Here is an 18,802-nt window from a genome sequence, read left to right as displayed (position 1 = left end):
AGGAGTTGGTGATGAGAGACTGCTGCTTGACAAATGTGCTCAAACACTTGTGCACACGTTACAAGAAGACAAAACTGGTTCAATTAAATTCTGGGGTTTTGCATGTCGAAACCATAATCGGATTATGAGGCATGCCATAGTGGAGACTCTGTATCAATGTCTACCACCTGAGGTTCTTTGACGTGCACTGAAATGCAAGTACATGAACCTTTTTACATTTTGCTTCCATTGAAATGCACCCGCTGCAGCCAGGATCAGACCCACGACCTCAAACTCCAGAACGCAATGCCATAGCCACTGGGCTGCCGCGGTGGGTTATGAGAGAACAAGTGAGCAATACCAGTTGTCAGGCCGATGAGCACCAGGTGCTTTTTGAGGGGTATTTGCTGCTGCATTCTTGACTTGTCCCTGCTTATAGTACTCCGAATAAACATTGTATGTGGGCTTGGTGACCACGCTATTGGTGTGCTTCTTTTGGAATCGGCTCACTGACTGCTGTAAATAAATGTTGTGATGTTGGCTAGTTGGTTCACCTTATTATGCAATGCTAAGATTAAGATAACGCAACTGAGGGCAGAAAGTTCCTGTCCAGAACTTTTTTCGCCCGAGGTTGCATGTTAACATCGCATAATAAGGAGGTTGTAAGGAAAAAGTGCTGAGGAAACATGCAATACTGTATTTACACGAGTATAATGCGAGATTTATTTCAAAATTCCCGAAATACTGGTAGGGTAAAGGCATGAAGTATAATGCATGCAAGAAGGATTGAGAATAGGAATTGGGGTACCTTGCACCTATTAAAACAGCCATTGTGGAGTATGAATACACTGAGTGATCCAAAGATTTGCATCATCTGAATAAATACAGTAGAACCTCGTTCATACGTTTTGGAGAAAACTGCAAGAAAAACATACTAACGGGGAAAATGTACGATCCAAAGTAACTAGAAAAATTCGACAGATTCAACTATTGTTGACATCCAAGTAATGCAAAGCGTTGCGCGGATCATTGCGGCACGAGACGCCGACGCACTTTGGCCTGGTGGTGCTCTGGTGGCCGGAAACACGTTTTGTTTTCGTATTGCGTGGTCTTTTAAGAGGGCGACGGGAAACTGCAACGAAATTGAGCTGGTGGGCCAAGCTGGTTGCCGCTAAAGCGAAACATGAAGCCCACATCGCGCCACCTGCAGCAGTGAACGGCAACGCGTTTGGGTTAACACTGCCTACTAAATGCGTGCAGTACGCTACCATTGTCACTACACACCATGCACTGTAAAATAGATAGGTGAAGATGCTTATCGCAATAGGTTTGGCGGCAATAGCTGTGAATGTGGCTTGCGATGACCCAGCTGGAGATTTGCTGGTACCGAAATAAGAAACTGCGCACGCATCGTTTTCATGTGAGACGGGTGACTATGTACTGTTCGCGATAGTTCGTGCCTCCCGCATTTTCTTGTTCACATGGGATCTAGCTGCCCGAAAATGTATCGTACGATCACAGTTTGGCGACGTACTGAACGTTAGTGCCGAAAAATCGTGTTTTCCGGGAACGCATGAACCGGTAAAAAAATGAGCCTAACTCTATTGGGTCATATTTTTGGTTCTCAATTGCGAATGTTGGCGCCGGGAAAACATACGTAATGGGAACGTATCAACAAGGTTCTACTGTATACATGCAGGACCAAAGGCTGTTGCGGGTGCTTTCTTTCACAGGTCATGCAAGGAATCTTGCGATTTCTCGTTATTAAATTTGTATACTTACCTAGACCTTTTGAAAGACTAACTGGTCAACATTCCTTCTGCTTGCGCTGTTGTGGATATATTCACAGAACAGCAAGCATTTGATTTACCATGATTCATCATAGCAAACTTACAACGGTGTTGCCTAAATGCGACAGGAAGTAGACTGTAACAATCAGCCACCCCCACTCTCCATCTTTGGCTTTCATTTTCTTGTGTTATTTGCCCCACTGACTTGCAGTAGCAGATATGCACCATCTGTATCTCGACACGAGAGTGTAAAAAGCTGTCTGTTACAGCTGCAAAGAAGAGAGTGAAACAGCACCTGGCTGCTCGCCCGTGACCTCATATAACCTCGCCGACATCAAGGTGACCATCGACACAGATCGAGAGATGCAGCGGGTCCACTCTATCTTCCTCAACCAGATGCACATCATTGAAAGGCTTATAGGTGAGCATCGAGCTGCATGCCATTGTAATTCTGAATGTAAGCAGTTGGGGCATCGGGGCTCCCAAACTGGCTTTGCACACTCTACTCATTGACATAGTCGTGGAATATGGAGGTGTATTCTGGAACAATAATTTCAGAGGTGTCACATTGAATGTGCCTTTTCTCTAAAACAGTAGAAGTCGTCAAAGCAAAATATAATTTATGGTTTACTGGGTTTGTTTGTAGGGTAATGAGACTGAGTCTGGTAAAAATAATTTCTTGATCCAATCGGTACATATTGAAATTCTTCAAAATAGTCTCCCTTAGCATCGCTACACCACCGCCAATGCAATTCCCACGCTACAAATGTTGCCTAGAAGTCAGCTGCTGTAATCTCTTTCAGAGACTGTAACAGCGCATTGGATGGTGGGAACATCGTCAAAACTGTGACCTTTCAGGCTGCTCTTCAGCATTGGGAGCAGAAAAACATCTGCCTGTCTCACATTGGGGCTGTACGCTGGCTGCGGCAAGGTTGCAACCCCTAGTAGGGCCAGGCAGGCGATCACAGGCGGTCACATTGTCATGGTGGAGCCTGCAGCAATTGGCAATCCCTGGTCACTTCCATTTGATGACTGTGTGAAGGTGCTCAAGGACTTCTCTGTAGAACACAGCATTGATGGTTCGTCCCGGAGGTATAAATTCTTTGTGAACCACCCCATGCTTGTCAAAAAAGACAACGAACATTGTCTTTTCCTTGGACTTTGACATTCTCGCTTTCTTGGGGTACGGGGAGTTCGCGGTGGGCCACTCCAAACTTTGGCTCTTGGTTTCGGGGTCGTACTGGAACTCCCTTAATTTGTCGCCTGTTATTCAGCCGTTGAAAAAGTCCCATTCACTTGCTAACTCCATCAACATCTCAAGGGAAATGTAAACTCGCCACTGTTTTTGTTATCACGTAACACTTTTGGCGCCAATTTTGTGAACCATTGTTTTGCAAATGTTGAGGTTTTCGGCTCAAGCTACGGTCGGAGTGCAGGAGATCTTTTACTTTGGCCACATTTTCGTCCGAACTACTCGTTGAAAGGTGTCCAGATCGCTCCATGACTTCAACGGTCTCCTGTCCATTGTTGAACTCAATGAACCACTCCAAAACCTTGGCCCTTGACAGAGCGTCATCTTTGTAAGCCTCCTTAACCAATGCAACCGTCCCGGAAGCGGTTTTGCCCAGGTGAAATCAAAATCAAAATCGCATACCACTGCTCCAGCGAATGCTCCATTTTTTATGTTTCCTTATGGAGGAGCATCCGCGCTCTTATGGAGGAGCATCCGAGCTCCAAGAAATCGTTTTAGATCGTATTGGTTAGGAAAATAGTGTGCGTACAAACAGCATGCTCGTAATAATTTTATTTTTATGTATTTTCTAATTATTCATTTTCTATAAAATTTTGTGAGAATGGCTTTGGTGTACAACAGAAATTGCTGATCGTATGAAGTTGAGATTGTGAGGTCAAATCCCTTTACTAAATGGTGCGACGGGGCACTTGAGTGGTGTACGCCTGACAATGAACGATTGCATCGCCATTTGTTCAGTGTTTCCCGAAGTTGTGCAAACGATATCTGGAGAAGCATGTCGCTACTGACAAAGAAACGCAAGAATTTGTCCCTAGAAGAGAAGGCTTGAGTTATCACCCAGGCTGAAGCTTGAAAGAAAAAAAAAAAAATCAATTATTGCGGAAGAATTTGGAATTCTGGTGAGCTCCTTTTCAACAATATTGAAAAGTAAAGATGCTATTGCGAATGCGCTAGCTTCAGGTACGTTGGCGAAGCACAAGAAATTGACTGAGCCAGTGCACGAGGCCTTAGACAAGGTAGTTTACGCCTGGTTCGTGGAGATGCGGGCCAAGAAAATTGCCCTTAGCGGTGATATTGTGTGGCAAAAATCGCTGGATTATGCATGCATGCTGGGAATAAACCTTTAGTGCAGGATAGGTTGACTGAACAGGTTTAAGTCTCACCACAGCATCATAGAGAATGTTTTGTTTGGTGAAGCTGCTTCGGCGGATAATGATGGCACTGCTGAATTGATGTTAGCCAGCCCCACAGGCATTCGGAAAGGTTATGCACCATCGTATATTTAGAATGCCAATGAGATCGGGTTCTTCTACGAGATGCTACCCACCAGGACCCTGGATTTTAGGGGCTGCTCTGCCATGGAGGCAAGCACTGTAAGAAAAGAGTAACTGTGCTACTGTGCACAAACATGGACAGTTCAGACAAGTGGCTGCTTTTGCTCATTGGTAAAAATGCCAAACCACGTTACTTTAAAGGAAATCGACACCTTCCTGTCATGTACTTGGCTAGGTGCTGGACGTGGATGAACCGGGATATTTTCGGAGTGGGTCCAGGCCTTCAACCGGGACATGGGCAGACAAGGCCAAAAGGTCTGTCTGCTTTTAGACAATTGTTCCACCAATATCGTAGTTGGAAGATGTGCAGTTGAAGTTTTTTCCACTGAACTGCACCTCTATCATTCAACCCCTCAACAAAGAGGTCATCAAGAGCATCAAGTGGGCCTACTGTGAATGCCTTGTTCAAAGGCTGCTTCTGAACGCGCAGTTGGGCTGTGAAACAAAAGTAGACCTCTGCCAAGACTTCGGGTTCTGACAACGAAGACTGTGTTGGAAATGATGGGCCGCCATGTGATGAAGTCACAGCCACATGGGCAGCCCTGCAGGAAAGTGGAAATGTGCCTGCCAATGTACAGTAGAACCTCGTTGATACGTTTTGGAAAAAACAGCAAGAAAACACCTACTAACCAGGAAAACATACGATCCGAAGTAACAAAAAAATTTCACAGACTCAGCTATTGTCGAAATCTACTTAACCCTTTGAGGGTCGAATTATTTTGAAAAAAACTTTCCCAGGTGGTCAAATTACTTTATTGAGGATCTTGAATGTACAGAATATATAAAGTCAGGAATAAATACTAAAAAATAATTAGGAACAGTATTTTGGTGTCGGCATCACTCAGAACTGCAAAATGTTCAATAGTATTTCCGAGTGTGGTACTCCTTGAAACACGGGTCTCCGCACAGTGCCTTATCGCAGTCTGCACACCTAAAATGCGTGTCTGTTCTCTTGGAGCGAGGAGTTGTGTTGGCACACACATGGCATCTTTGCGTGCGGCTGCCTTGGGCAGAGGTCTGATGCACCCTCTCGCGTAAGCGCGTTGCCGCAGAGAGCGAGAATACCTTGAGAGCGGTGGTGATAAACAAGCTAAGAGCAGTGCCAATCAAGATAGAAATCAACTTTCGCTGACAAAGAGAAAAACCACGTTTCGCGCGCCTCCATTGCGATCACGCGGCGGAACCGAAACTGCAAAACCGCATTGCCACTGAGAGCGAGATACCTCGCGAACGGCGCTGATAAACAAGCTAAGAGCAGCGCCAATCAAGATAGAAATCAACTTCCACCGCCCTGCAAGAGAGTGCCGACAAAGAAAATGACGTTTCGCACGCCTCTGTTGCGATCACGCGGCGAAATCGAAACCGCCAAAGGGGCGTTGCCGCAGTCTGAGCGACGCGCTGACGCTAGCAATCACTCCTGTTTATCTCCCCAAGAAGGTAGCACAAATTTCAAACGCTTCTTGTAAGTGCTAAGAGGTGGCAGCACCTGTCGGTGAGCACGCATCGTCATTATGGTGCGAAATTTCAAACGGAGGGTCGGAACCGTACCCGTATGGCAAAGACCTTGCGGCACAGAAAACCACGGCCGTACATGTACGGCAAAAACCTTCAAAAGGTTAATGTGAAGCATCGCGCGGATCGTTGCAGTACGAGACATCGACATACGTTGAGCTGGGGGTGCTCCGGCAGCCTGAGACACGTTTTGCTATTTTCTGATTGCATGGTGCTTTAAGAGAGCGACGGGAAACCGAAATGAAATCGCACTGGTGGGCGATGCCCGATGCTGCCAAAGCAAAACGGGATGCCCACATCACGCCGCCTGCAGCAGGGAACAGCAGCACATTTGAATTATCGCCTCCTAAAAGTGTGCAGTGCGCTAACAATGGCACTACGCACCATGCGCTGTAAAACAAATAGGTGAAGATGCTTATCGCAATAGGTTTGGTGGCGATAGCTGTGCATGTGGTGTGGAACGACCCGGGCGGAGATTTGCTGTTACAGGAAGAAGAAACTGTGCGTGCAGTCGTTTTCACGTGAGACGGGCAGCTATACAGTCGAACCCACTTATAACAACATTCAAGTGCCACGAAAATTCTATTGTTATAACTGATAATTGTTATAACTGGGTTGCATGAAAAAATCAAGATAGGTGGATGACAGAGCTGATATGAGAAAACTATATAGGCAGGGAGGCCAGTGTATCTCCCTACCACCTTCCTCCGCCCGGCTGCTGATTGTGATCTCTCGTTTAACTTCTTCCTGGGCGCTCCAATCGCGTTTAACAAGCCGCAGCTGTTGGTGTTAAAATAATGGCACTGCTATAACAACTGCAAAGAGGTGTCACAGGTGGCTAGCGATATGCAATCACCGCCAATGCATCACTCTGGTGGCCCCAAAGGGGCCTTTTAAAAATTGCGGAAAGGCTGCTGCAGCAGCCCGTCAGCTTGAGAAATCCAGAAGAAATGCTGAGGAGAGATCGCCACAAGCATGTCACCACGTGCTTCTCACTGGCTTGCGTGAGAAAGGACTATGTCCATCAGCCATGCATGCTTTATGCGAAGCTTGCCGACATTCTTCCCCATGGCATCCAAGCGCTCCACGTAGTGCAGCGGAAGGTTCCTCGCAAAAACGAAGTCCCGGAGGGACTGAATCATGCTGGGCCTCCTGTGAGGACAACGTTGAAGCAGCCTGCCCTGCCGCGTCATCACTGCCGTCGTCGCCATCGTTATCCGATGCAAGCACATTTGTGACGATCGTCTCATCGGTTAGAAGCACTTAGTTTGCAAATCTATAGCCATGCGCTTTCTTTTCACCGGTAATGTCGTGCATTGCCGATGATCAGCGGGCGGGTCAGACATCTTCCGTTTCGGCGGGGAGTCAAGCGAAGTAGAGAAACCGCGTGGCCAGGAGCGACTTTAACACAACCAACAAAATCGAATGCGAGCGATTAAGCTGTTCGCAGAACTGCACTGAATGAGGAGCCAGCGAGCAACATGCGAGCAATCTGCTTGCAGCGCAGTTGACGCAGTCTGTTTGTGTTTCGGAGGGTGGGGCGGTGTAGAGCTATGGGCGCAGCCCATTCGTGTTCGGAGGGCTGGAAGGGCGATAGGAGAAAGCCACTGGAAAATGAGGGCGCAGCGGCTGTTGGAGCAGCGGCCCATTGTGCAGCGACTCGAATTTCTCGTTTTCTTTTTTTCTTTTCAAAGATTTCGCATTTCCCTACCTTTCGGCTCGGACACCCAGCAGCCAGACTTTGTCATTATAACCAGGCCGCAACAAATGTGCATCACTATCGCAGCTGGTGGGCTGGGTAGCTGCAGCATGGGACGACATCCCAGGTACTTTGATCGTGTGCACCTTTAGAAAGTGCAGCATATCTAATGCGCTCGGCGGTACCGAAGGTACTGAAGATAGTGCACTGTTTGAAGGTGACAGTGACAAGGAACACAGCGACGAGTTTAGCAGCGACTACGATGTTGGACAAGCTGTGCACGTTCAAATTCAATAAATGCTGTTTGCATTTTGTGAACGCTGTCCTCTCTTTTTTTGTTCGGCTTCATCATCATCATCAGCCTGGTCACGCCCACTGCAGGGCAAAGGCCTCTCCCATATTTCTCCAACAACCCTGGTCATGTACTAATTGTGGCCATGCCGTCCCTGCAAACTTCTTAATCTCATCCGCCCACCTAACTTTCTGCCGCCCCCTGCTACGCTTCCCTTCCCTTGGAATCCAGTCCGTAACCCTTAATGACCATCGGTTATGTTCGGCTTACATTCGAGGTAATATATTTTTCTGTTGTTGGCTTCGGACTTTAGGGGGTCGGCTTAGAATCGGGGTCGGCCTAGATTCGAGTAAATATGATATATGGTATACAATGGGAAAAAAAGGGAAGACAACATGTGTTTGATGTTTTGAGATTTTGAGAACGGCTTTGTCCTTTGTGTTCTTTCCAGAGACATGTCGGCAGCAGCTGCAAGGCCCTGCAGTACCAGGTGTTGAGTTCAGGCTTCCACCTGGGTTTGTGGTCGAGGACCCAGCCAGCCTGCTGACCACATTGTCTTCCATCAAGACTTTCGTGGAGACCATGGAACTCAAGCACGAACGACATCGGCACCATCTGTACCGACAGACACAGTACGGCTCCAAGTAAGTGTCACTGAATGCTGTTGTCAATAGATGCAGCAAGGCAACCTGCACAGAGACATTGTTTGTTTGTTTATTTAGTTCATTACTTGCTTCTCACTCACATCTCGCTCACTCCCTCACACTCATTTATGAACATCTCAACGACTTAGGGTAGCAGAAGCATGCATACTTATGTCCATTGAGCTTGCAGCAACTCATCAAAAGCAGCCATTAAGAGCAAAGTAGGTGTGAGCGTATTTACTTGCCTTGTAAAAGAGATTTTCTTGAAACAAGGAAGAGTGCAATATTGTAGACTGCAGCTATTCCCATGCAGCTAGTTATGTGCTGCGATAATGGTCTTTGAAAAGGTTTGACCACTCTTCTCGCAGAACTGCAGGTTCACACATGTACATGTAGCAGCAGTAATGGCAGCTGTTACGTGTTGCAAAACTCTACATGCTTCAGAATACTGTTAACAGGTGAATTGATTAGAGCAACTTGGTAGCACTTGGCCTTAAACTGTTTAACATTTAAATAGCCTTCAATCTCCCAAGCAGCAGTGAAAAGTCTCCTGCAGATTTAAATATTAGGTTACCTTGAAGGATGTGAATTTGATTGTCACCCAAAATCACCCATGTGATGGTGGATCTTAAAAGGACACTAAAGAGAGAAATTAGTTGTATTAGTAAATGCAATATGGAAATAGCAGGGTGTCTACCAACCGGGAAAACCGGGAAAACCGGGAATTCTCAGGGAATTTGAACAGTCTGGAAAAACTCAGGGAAAACTCAGGGAATTTGTGCTTCTATCAGGGAAAATTAGCTGTAACTTTATTGAAAGGGAACGAAAGTCGTGTTAATGCTGGCTCCAGTAACAGAGGAATCGCAACGAATCGTCATTGACGCCGTGTCATCGGCACGATGTATTGCCAGAGTAGTTAACGACCGATTTTCTAGACGCCCGATTTTTCGGACATGCCCGATAATTTGCACGGTTTTGCGGCACCACCACGTACTCCATGTAGTCAATGCATATTGCCCTGACTGCAGGTCTGAAATGGCATTAATCAAAGCCGCCACCGCCGCTATTTTGATTATCTCGCCGCCTCGAACCGGCACTCTCGCAGGCAGATCCGCTGGCAGCCCCACGATCGCGGCAACGTTAGGCCTAGCTGCTTCTATGTTCGCTATTAAGCTTCTTGCCGTGCGGTGCCGTGTTTTTCATTGAAATAATTCGCCGCTATCACCAATGGCACCGACTCCGCCTTTTTAATCCTCGCGGTTGGCTTTGAAGCTCGCAGAGCACAGCGTGTTGCGTAATGCCAGTCTCCGAAAGTTAGCTTCGCCTCAGTACACTAGTGTTAGGCGGTGAAGCGTAACAAGCGTGGGACGGGGGCAATTGTCACGGGACACAGTATGTATTCCTTAAAAACACATGCGTGCACCCCGTCTCCTGTCACAGTACAAGACCTGATATGCCTAATAAGCGCACTGGCAGGCTTTCAGAGCTTTTTCAGACGTGCCTGTGGTAATTTTAGCCCTTAAAGGCAGTTAAAGACATGCATTAATTTTTTTCAGACTGCCCGTTTTTTTTTTTTTCGTTTTTTTTTTGCGGCCCCTCGAAAGTCCGAAAAATGAAATGTTGACTGTACAACTGACCAAGGGGATGCTTCAGATGATCCATGTGGTGAAAGCATGGTAGAGGAGGATGAGAACAGAAAGGACCGACGCACTGAGGAATTAACGGGAAAGGAAGGGTGCCACCGCCTTTTTGAAGGAGCTTGAGCTAAAAAAACTAAGTGTTGGCTGACGCTGAGACACAGGTGTCCCTCATCCAAACCAAAATAAATTGTTTAAGCAGTGAAACCCAACACTGAGATGTTGTGTACAAGCTGAGAGTATGTCAGGACAGTTGAGGTTGACTTCCCAGCTGCTGAGAGAGAACCTTAGTTGTGACAAAGTTCAGGTCCTCATACAGATGAGCTTGCTATCAGTTGATAGAAATAGCTGATATTAAAAAATATTTACTTATGTATGCATCTCCTTTTCATTCGTATTTGAAAATGTTCGACTCAATTTGGAATGAGCTTTACCATTTTTTTCGCTGTGCATTTTATTAACACCTTCCTTCTGTTTTCTTTTTAAATAAAATAGATATTACTCCTTACTATTCAAACTGGATTAAGTCATTTTTTTGTTTCAGCATGCTTACTAGAGAGTGACAGCATCGGGCAATGTGGTGTCAGCCTGTCTTGACATAAAACAAGGTTCTGGCTCATTCAGGGAATTTCGCAAAGGTGCTCAGGGAAAACCTGGAAAACTCAGGGAATTTGGAAATGTCAACTTGGTAGACACCCTGAAATAGCCACTGATACCGTGAGAAAGGGGTTTGGTAAGCCAGAAAAGAGGCAGAAGTTAAAGACTGCTGTCGATGCCACCTTGCAAAGTTTCTGTACCAGCTCACTGTGATGTCATGGATTTTGACCGAGCCTTCTTGGGCCTCAATAGAGAGAGAGAGAGAGAGAAACAAGTTTATTGAGCCGAGCTCAACATCTTAGACGCCGTTGATGGAAGTGGTCCCCTCTTCACGGGACCCATATGCTTCCCTAGCTGCCTGGCCCCTGGAGATCAGGACAAGCTGGTCTTCCAGGGCAAGGCTGGTTAGCAAGGGACTCCATTGTATTTTGAAGGAGCTGAAGACTGAACTTAGCAGATTTTCTAAAAGCTTTACTCTGCCAAAATGGACCAAATACGAGAAAATGCTTTGAAACCTGTGACGTTAGAATGACATGCACACACTGGGGTTTCAGCATGAAATTGAAAATAAAATTGAAGTTTGGTTTTCATTTTTACTTCTGGTAATTGTCTTAGTGTAAATTTACCGAAAATTAAGCTGACTTATGTTCCTGTATAGTGGTCCCTTCAAATAGAGCGGTTCATTTTGTATTCCACCTGCAGCAGACTGAACTGTGTCGCTTCTCTTTGTTGTTGCAGGCAAGCACCCATTGGGGACGACAACTACTTGCTCATGTTCGCGCGGCAGCAGCAGCAGAGGACCGCCTCAGTGCCCAGTGCCTCCTCGCTGGCGCGACCCCTTACCAGTGATCTCAACATTCCTCTACCACCTCTTCCTGCACCAGCGCTGCCTCCCTCAGGCAGTGCCAACGGAAGCCTTGTCAGCCACATGGACGTGCCTTAGCCGCTGCTTATCCTTCTCTCATCCTTCTGAAGCCACGTGGCTTCTCTGCCTTCCCAGTGCACACTGCCGGTCCCGCTGCTATGATGGAACGGGACCTGCATCGCGCCAAGCCCGAGGCCCTTTTGGTAGATGTGCCAACTTCCCAATGCCTTCTCTTACAGTGGTCCCCTGCGTGCCCCCCTTTGCATTGGCCAAACACAAGTCGGTGTCTACAGGGGGAATTCAAGCCATGTTGCTTCCTAGTCGGTCACCCGAGGTCCTTCTCATTCACTTGTGAAGCCCTGTACATATTATGTGCACTGTGAATGCTGAACTTGGGTAAAGAGAGAGAGAGAAAAATATCCTCCAATAGTTACGACCCATGCCGGTGCTCTGTGGAGGAGGAAAGACTTAATCACGTACTCATTGCTTATTTCATTCCAGAGTGAAGGGGCTGTATGCTGCCACTATTAACGAACTTGGGACTGATGTGTAGCGAGCTGCACATGCAATGAATATAATGTGACCTTATTGTGTTTTAAGCTTGTCACTTGCAAAGCTGTCGGAAGGTGTGGATGAAGTCATCTTGGACAGTGTGTAATGGACCCATGTGATGTATGTAGCAACATTGCAAGCTGAGTCGTTAGGACTTGAATGTTGAGGTGGCGCATCTTAGTGGGTCACCATGCCCTTGCTTGGCTGTCATGGCTCGTTGCTTGAATGTCAAGGCCTGTTGTGTTGTTGCACGTGAGGCAATGGTCTGGCTGCACCACTTACAGAGCCTGATATATGATGGGCAGTGTTGTTAATGTTTTGTGCACAGATGTGTGGAAAAACCTTGCTGTATTATCCCAGGTCATAATTCATCTCCGTGACATCACCCAGACTCCTTTCTCTTGCTAATTGTCTTTTTCACAACGCGTACCAAGACATCATTCACCTTGAAACAGTCATGCAGATAATGCATTGCTACGGCTAACCTCTGCACATTAGGGGCAGCCTGCAACAGCCATGGGCAACATTTTGCTGTTTATTTGTTCTTCTCGTAAGCATGTCTGCGAGGGACTTGTAAGCACGCATCACTGGGAAATGTCTACGAAGCATGGCAGTTATTGGCTTGCTAATTCCTCATACCTGGCTTGCAAAATTTTTCAATTCCTTTATTTATTACCGAGGCGTCGCTTACCAAGCCTTTTCACTCGCTAGATCATGTGGGCAATGACTCTGGATATTTTGGTAGGTGCTTGTTACATCTGCTCACTGCTGCAACTCCAACAGCCTGGCATCATTATCGATTACCCAGAAGCCCAGATTGTGATGTGTTAGTGTTTCCAACTATTTGGTCAAACCTTTTTCTGAACAAGCACAGTGAATCTATAAAACCAGTTTTCCCATTGTGGCAACATGTATCAATTAGAGGTTGGAGCTGTTAAAAGTGAATGCATCCCCTTGTAGGTGCATTTTAGAGTGGCATTGCAGCCTCAAAATTTTTCACAGATGGGTAGTCCATAACACTGCAAAGAGGTTCCCTGAGCATACAGGACTAGCTATTTGCACCGGAAGCATGTTATGTAATTGAAAAGTAATACCGTATTTGCACGATTATAACACAAGGTTCTCTTTTCTTTTTTCTTGTGGAGTCATCAGCCTGTGGAAACACCTCACGTGATATTCGGAGTCATTGTTCTGAATATAGCGCAAGATTTTCTTTCCCGTTTCACCGTTCAATACACAATGAGCCCAACTATCACATACCCGAGTTGTGTAGAAAAGCCAACCTTTCAGTGTTGTAGGAAGAACACAGATGTGCTTTTATGGAAGCAGTTGCGCATCTCCAAGGAAGCAGGATCAGTACGAATGCTAGGTTCACTGCAGAGGTGCACACCTGTACAGAACCTGGCACATGTACAGTTGTTCCAGGACAATTTTGTATTGCTGTTGCATTAACAGATTATATTTTGAACCTGCAGTATGGTTTGCACTATTAATCATGTATATAAGATTTGTTGACATTTTTTTCTCATAAAAAGTCTCCCCTCGCATTATATTTGTGGTCACATTATGTTCATGCAAATACGGTACCTTTCTTCAGTCCCGAGTCTACAGTGAAATTCTTTGTTCTTCCTGTTGAGTTCTTCGATAACCCCTTGGCCTCTGTATTGTTGAGGGGCAAATTCATTGTTTTACCGCACAGATCTACAGAGGGCTCGCGAGGTCTTGCAGCCAGACTCAATCTACCATTCTGTGCATCTTTTACCACCTGTTTTACCAAATAGACAATCTGTCAATCCCTGTTGGCGCTCTTCTCATTTCCTGCTTTTTGAGTTACGGTGCCTTTTTGTGGTATACCTGTTGCCTCAGCTCGGTAGCAATCAGCCCCTGTAAAGTTTATTTCATTTGAAGTGGATGTAAGCACAAGTTTCTCTACTCTACACAGCTTCGCAATGTAGCTGGGTCGCATCTTTTTTTGTTGCACAAATGCATGCATGGTGTATTGTGTACTGCTTCTCATAATCCACACCTTCATTCTGTTCATTTGAAATGTTGCATAAATACATGAACAAGTCCTGGGGCTTTCTGCCACCAATGTCAAGATGCACAAAGTGCTCTCATCAGTTAACTGTTTAAAGATATTCTGAACAAAGCAAGAGGACAAACACAGCTGCTGCTAAAAAAAGTTCACTCATGTCACACACGGAGGCTTGTAACTTTTTCCAACCATGGCAGCGGGCAGTTTTGTTGATACTTTCTACATTTCTTGTCTGCCTGTTTGTGTATTTTTATGTTTCTGCTTGTGTAGTAGTCTGTGTTTAATATAATATATATATAATATACATATATAAATATATACACATATACATACATATATATATATAATATACATAATTGTAACATGTTACATGTGAACCCATGAGTGATGTGCACACAAGGCCTTCCTTTTTTTCTTTAGTTGAGTTGCATGTTTGAAGAAATGGAAGATGTGTTAAAGGTGTAGTACTTGGTGCATTTTCATTGCCAGAGGTGGCATTCACTATGAAATACGCATATAAATGAGGAGTGCAGTTTACTGTGAGAGTTGGCTTTCATTAACTTATTTCTGATTCAACGGCCAGGCAAAATTGATTGTGATCATCCAGTGTTCCAAATAAAGGGCGCATTTAAAAACCATGGATGCCTTCTGGTGCCACTGATTAGTCAAGCTACACTGAAGGCTGTATACTAACTGACATTGATAAACAAAAGTTGAAATGTAAATTGATTAGAATGGTTAGTGTTTTGCAATAACTTCTGCATATACTGCACTTTAATATCCAGTATACGTTTAACAGCTAAAATTTGTCCATGCAGCTTGAGCGCCCCTTACAGGCATCAATTGTGACATGGTTTGTATTGCCACACCGAGATTGTGCAACAGTTTAGTTTCTACTCAACTTCAGACCAGTTCATTTGGCCTCCACTGATTAGTCAAAGTGACACGCTGCCTGCATCAGTGCCGAGCTTGGCCAGTCAATGCACTGAATGACAAAGGAATGAAGGTAAAATTGTACTATACCAGCCCTGCCCAGCCTCAGAATTATGTTGTTTCTTGAAGTGCATGCCATCATGGCCTTTGCACCATTTTTATTTTGTGGTTCCTTGGGCATCTACATGTGCTGTCTGCCACTGTTTGGTGGTGCACAAGTAAATGCACAAGTGCAAGCATTCGAAAGAGCAACAGCTTGATTTATTAGTTTGTTTTAAAATTCTTGCGGTCCATCATCAGATTTGCCCTGCCCTTACTACACCTGATTGCACTTCTTCCCATGCAACTTCTCACTTTAATTTATAAAATGTAAACGATTGTTACTAACCTAACCAGGAATGTCTTTTCATAGCTACAATGTACAGAAATGGAACCTAGCAGGACTTATTAGTGCGGTGTAACCAACCACCCTCTTGTGTCCCGATACATTTTGCCCGACAGAATTGTGGTTGGATTGCCCATTTCATTAGCTTTAGACAAGAAAGGCACCATTTCACCAGCTCATTCATGCATTAAGTCACTATCATGATTGCACATAGTTAGGTCATAGATCATTTCTTACCACATTGTTGAGTATTTTTCGCCTCTATGTTTTACTGCTTTGTTGCCTTGTTTCCCTTATACTGCCTCTGCGTCATGTTTCCGAGATGTCTTGTTGCGGTTACTCTTTTTGTTGAATTGATGATGTGACACGCCTGTGTCCCAGTGACTTGTGTTGAAAAGTGTAAAAAAAATACTTTGCATGCTGCGTGCAAACATTTTGTCAGATACAAGTCGAGTTTTAGTAATTTGATTCCTATTTTAATTTTATTCTATTTGGAGCTATAATGTTGCTGTGCATGAAAAACTTTCTAGTTTGGTAGTCAGTTGACCGGAGCCTGGTTTCATACTTATTGGTTCATAATTCTCATAGCTGCATTGGTTTTGAGATCTCAAGCACCAATTTGAAATCAAGTGAGAAAGGGTCAATGGCATGTGCTGTACACCTACAGCTAGTCACAAAAGTTTACAGGACAGGTTCCTCAAAAAAATGTTAATTTCCGTTTTAAAGCAAGGCGCTTCCGATTGAATGGATCACTGTGCGGTTCATAAAACTATTCCCAAAATTGAATTAATGGAAATCCATCAACACACTGCACTGACAAGCTTCAAAGCAACACTGAAACGTCTGGTGTGCTTTAGTAGAAAACACATAACTTCCCATTTGCACTGCCGCACAAGATGCTTGCCAACAGCCTCGGTGCTTCCTTTGTCTTGTTTGTTGCAGTACTTACATTTGTCGTGCCGCCATTCAGGTGTAGTAGGCGTTCGGTGATTCACAAAGTCCTCTTAAAACTGTGGTGAATGTACAAACTGACATTTATGTTTTCTTTTGTCAAGAAATATGGGCACACACTACGCATACAGTTGCCCTTTGTCATTTGGCAGCGTACTGTATAGAAACTTAAAGGGCATGTGTGATGCCTCAGACTTGGTGTTGTAAAGCGTTGGGGTCACTGTGGTATGTATGCAGCTTTGCTCTTGCAAGGAAATGGTGATGGTCTTGGCGAGATAGGGCTGGTGGTGTGTTCCATGTCGGATAAGGGCAGCAATATTGCTTGTGGCAATGTGCTTTCTTTTTTTTTTTCCAGACGTTTTTATCTAAACACACAGAACAAGTTTTATAGCAGATTGCAATGTGTAGCAAGTGTAGTGTGTATACTACTAACAACTAGCAGCCATGTTACTACCACCGTGCCTTGCTTGTGCGAACGTACCGTTCATGAAAGTTGTGTACGTCAAATGCTCTAGAAATCTGCATGGGAGAGAGCCCTTGCAAAATTTGCACTGTAGAATCTTCGATAGGATGTTTTTGTTCACTTGGCTGGGGAAGGTTTTCTTTTCTTATTCTCTCAATTATTGCAACCAAGAAGTGCGTTCACATCTTGCTTAAATTTTTCAAAACTTAGCTGTATGCACAAAGTCTACATTCTCGCTCATTTTTTATATAGAGAGCAGTGTGCCTACATGGCAACATTTTGTAAGGCAAGAAGCATCTATGCAGAAGTGTTTTGGAGCATTTTCTTGCTCTCCTTGCAGAGAGGAGGGTGTCATTTACATAACTCGAGTAACCATAGTGCCCTTGTCACACGAGCTGCATAAAGGTCACTTTATATAAATTAGTTTGCTTCCAGTGTAGTAGTCCATTCAAACCAGTGAAACAGCTCTGACTTACAAGTGCTCCCGAATAGCCATTACACTGCAACAAAGCACAGTTTTTATGTGACGCACGCGTCAAAATAAACTGACCTTTTATGGCGCCCGTGTAACAGGGGTATGAACCTTATCGCCTATTCCACATTTTGCTGTTGAAGAGTTCATGTTAATGTGTTGCCAGAAGCTGCCTTCTTCACGTCTTTGGACTCCATGTGGTGGCACAAAACATGGCTCTAATGGTCACAAGCGAAAGTTGGTTGCGTGGACACTATTTATTGAGAACTAAACATATTTACTCCAACCAAGAACAAAGCTGTGGGAGTGCCTTTCTACTTCTCTGTTGTATGTGTATGTTACCATTGTTCACGTAGCGATGAGTAAATGAATTTTATGCAACAGATTTGCAGTTATGTTTCGTTTATTTAGCCTTCAATATTACCTTATGTTCTACAGTCAATACCCTTGCAACACCCTTGTTTGTGGTCGAAGGGGCTCCAAGGCTGTGCGGTGGCTCTAACATGCGAAATAGCAGTTTAATAAGTACCACTAATTGTGAAGCTGTGTTTAGGTCTGGAACTTATCCTGTGCCTGTACACCCATACAGTATTGGAGCCCTTTCGACCACGGGAACCGGTGTTGCAGGTCATATTGCAAGTGACTGTACGTGCCTGTGCTTGCGGACAACTTTCTGTGGCAATGAAGGGAAAGCTACAGGGACAGAACTTCTACATGTGTCTCACTGGGCCAAGTAGTTTTGACAAAGCTTTCGGTTTCTTGAATCAGCATAGCTTCCACATGCAATGGTTTCACATTTGCCCAAATGCAGAAGATAAAGGCAGGGAAATAATTTGCATAGAAAAACACGGAGTGGTAGATTGTGCTATTTTATTGTAAGTGCTGTAGCAAATAAGATGTTCGTTTTTTGTTCCTCATCTTAAAATGATGCAAATGAAAATGTGCGACTGTATTCGAGAGCGCTCTAGTTCTGTGCATTTGCCTCTGTAGCCCTCCCTTCCTTACCACAGAATGTTGCCCAATATTTAGAGCTCATTTGCACATCTCATAATACTACTGTGGTGTCAAAACGACAAGCAGCTCCCTGGTGCAATGGAAAAGTGTGACTGATAGAACAAAGACAACGGAAAACAAATAGACCATGTGTGACCTGCAGCCTAGCAAACTCGAGGTAGCAGTACATGTTGGGAAGTGATGCACAGATGTTAAGCTTGTTGAAAGCACATAGCAACACGACAGCAATCGGCTGAAACACTGCTGAAGTATGCAACATCACATGATATTGGAAGCCATGGTATTGGCATACTGCGATTATCGTCATTTGTTGCCGGAGAAGCTGAACATTTTATTTGCAAGTTGAAATGCGTTGTAAAAGTTGAGTTTGTTCTGCTGCATGAAATTTTTGGCAGC

The 18,802-nt window shown here is 44.8% G+C and overlaps 1 protein-coding gene across 3 annotated transcripts in view; it reads left to right on the top strand.

Moving 5' to 3' along the window:
• The window catches only part of RasGAP1 (Ras GTPase activating protein 1), a 61,502-nt gene extending 43,725 nt beyond the window's left edge, over positions 1-17,777 (top strand). For all 3 annotated transcript variants that reach the window (XM_065429742.2, XM_065429741.2, XM_065429743.2), the window contains 3 exons: positions 2,039-2,190; positions 8,310-8,502; positions 11,475-17,777. In XM_065429742.2, coding sequence (XP_065285814.2) covers positions 2,039-2,190; positions 8,310-8,502; positions 11,475-11,679 — 550 coding nt within the window. In that variant the 3' untranslated portion in view covers positions 11,680-17,777. The remainder of the gene's footprint in view (positions 1-2,038; positions 2,191-8,309; positions 8,503-11,474) is intronic.
• The last annotated feature ends 1,025 nt before the right edge of the window (positions 17,778-18,802 follow it).

This window comes from Dermacentor albipictus, chromosome 1 (assembly GCF_038994185.2).
Source record: "Dermacentor albipictus isolate Rhodes 1998 colony chromosome 1, USDA_Dalb.pri_finalv2, whole genome shotgun sequence".
Classification (NCBI taxonomy): Eukaryota; Metazoa; Arthropoda; class Arachnida; order Ixodida; family Ixodidae; genus Dermacentor; species Dermacentor albipictus.
Note: the sequence above shows the minus strand (reverse complement) of the source record. Positions and strands in the feature narration are given on the sequence as shown.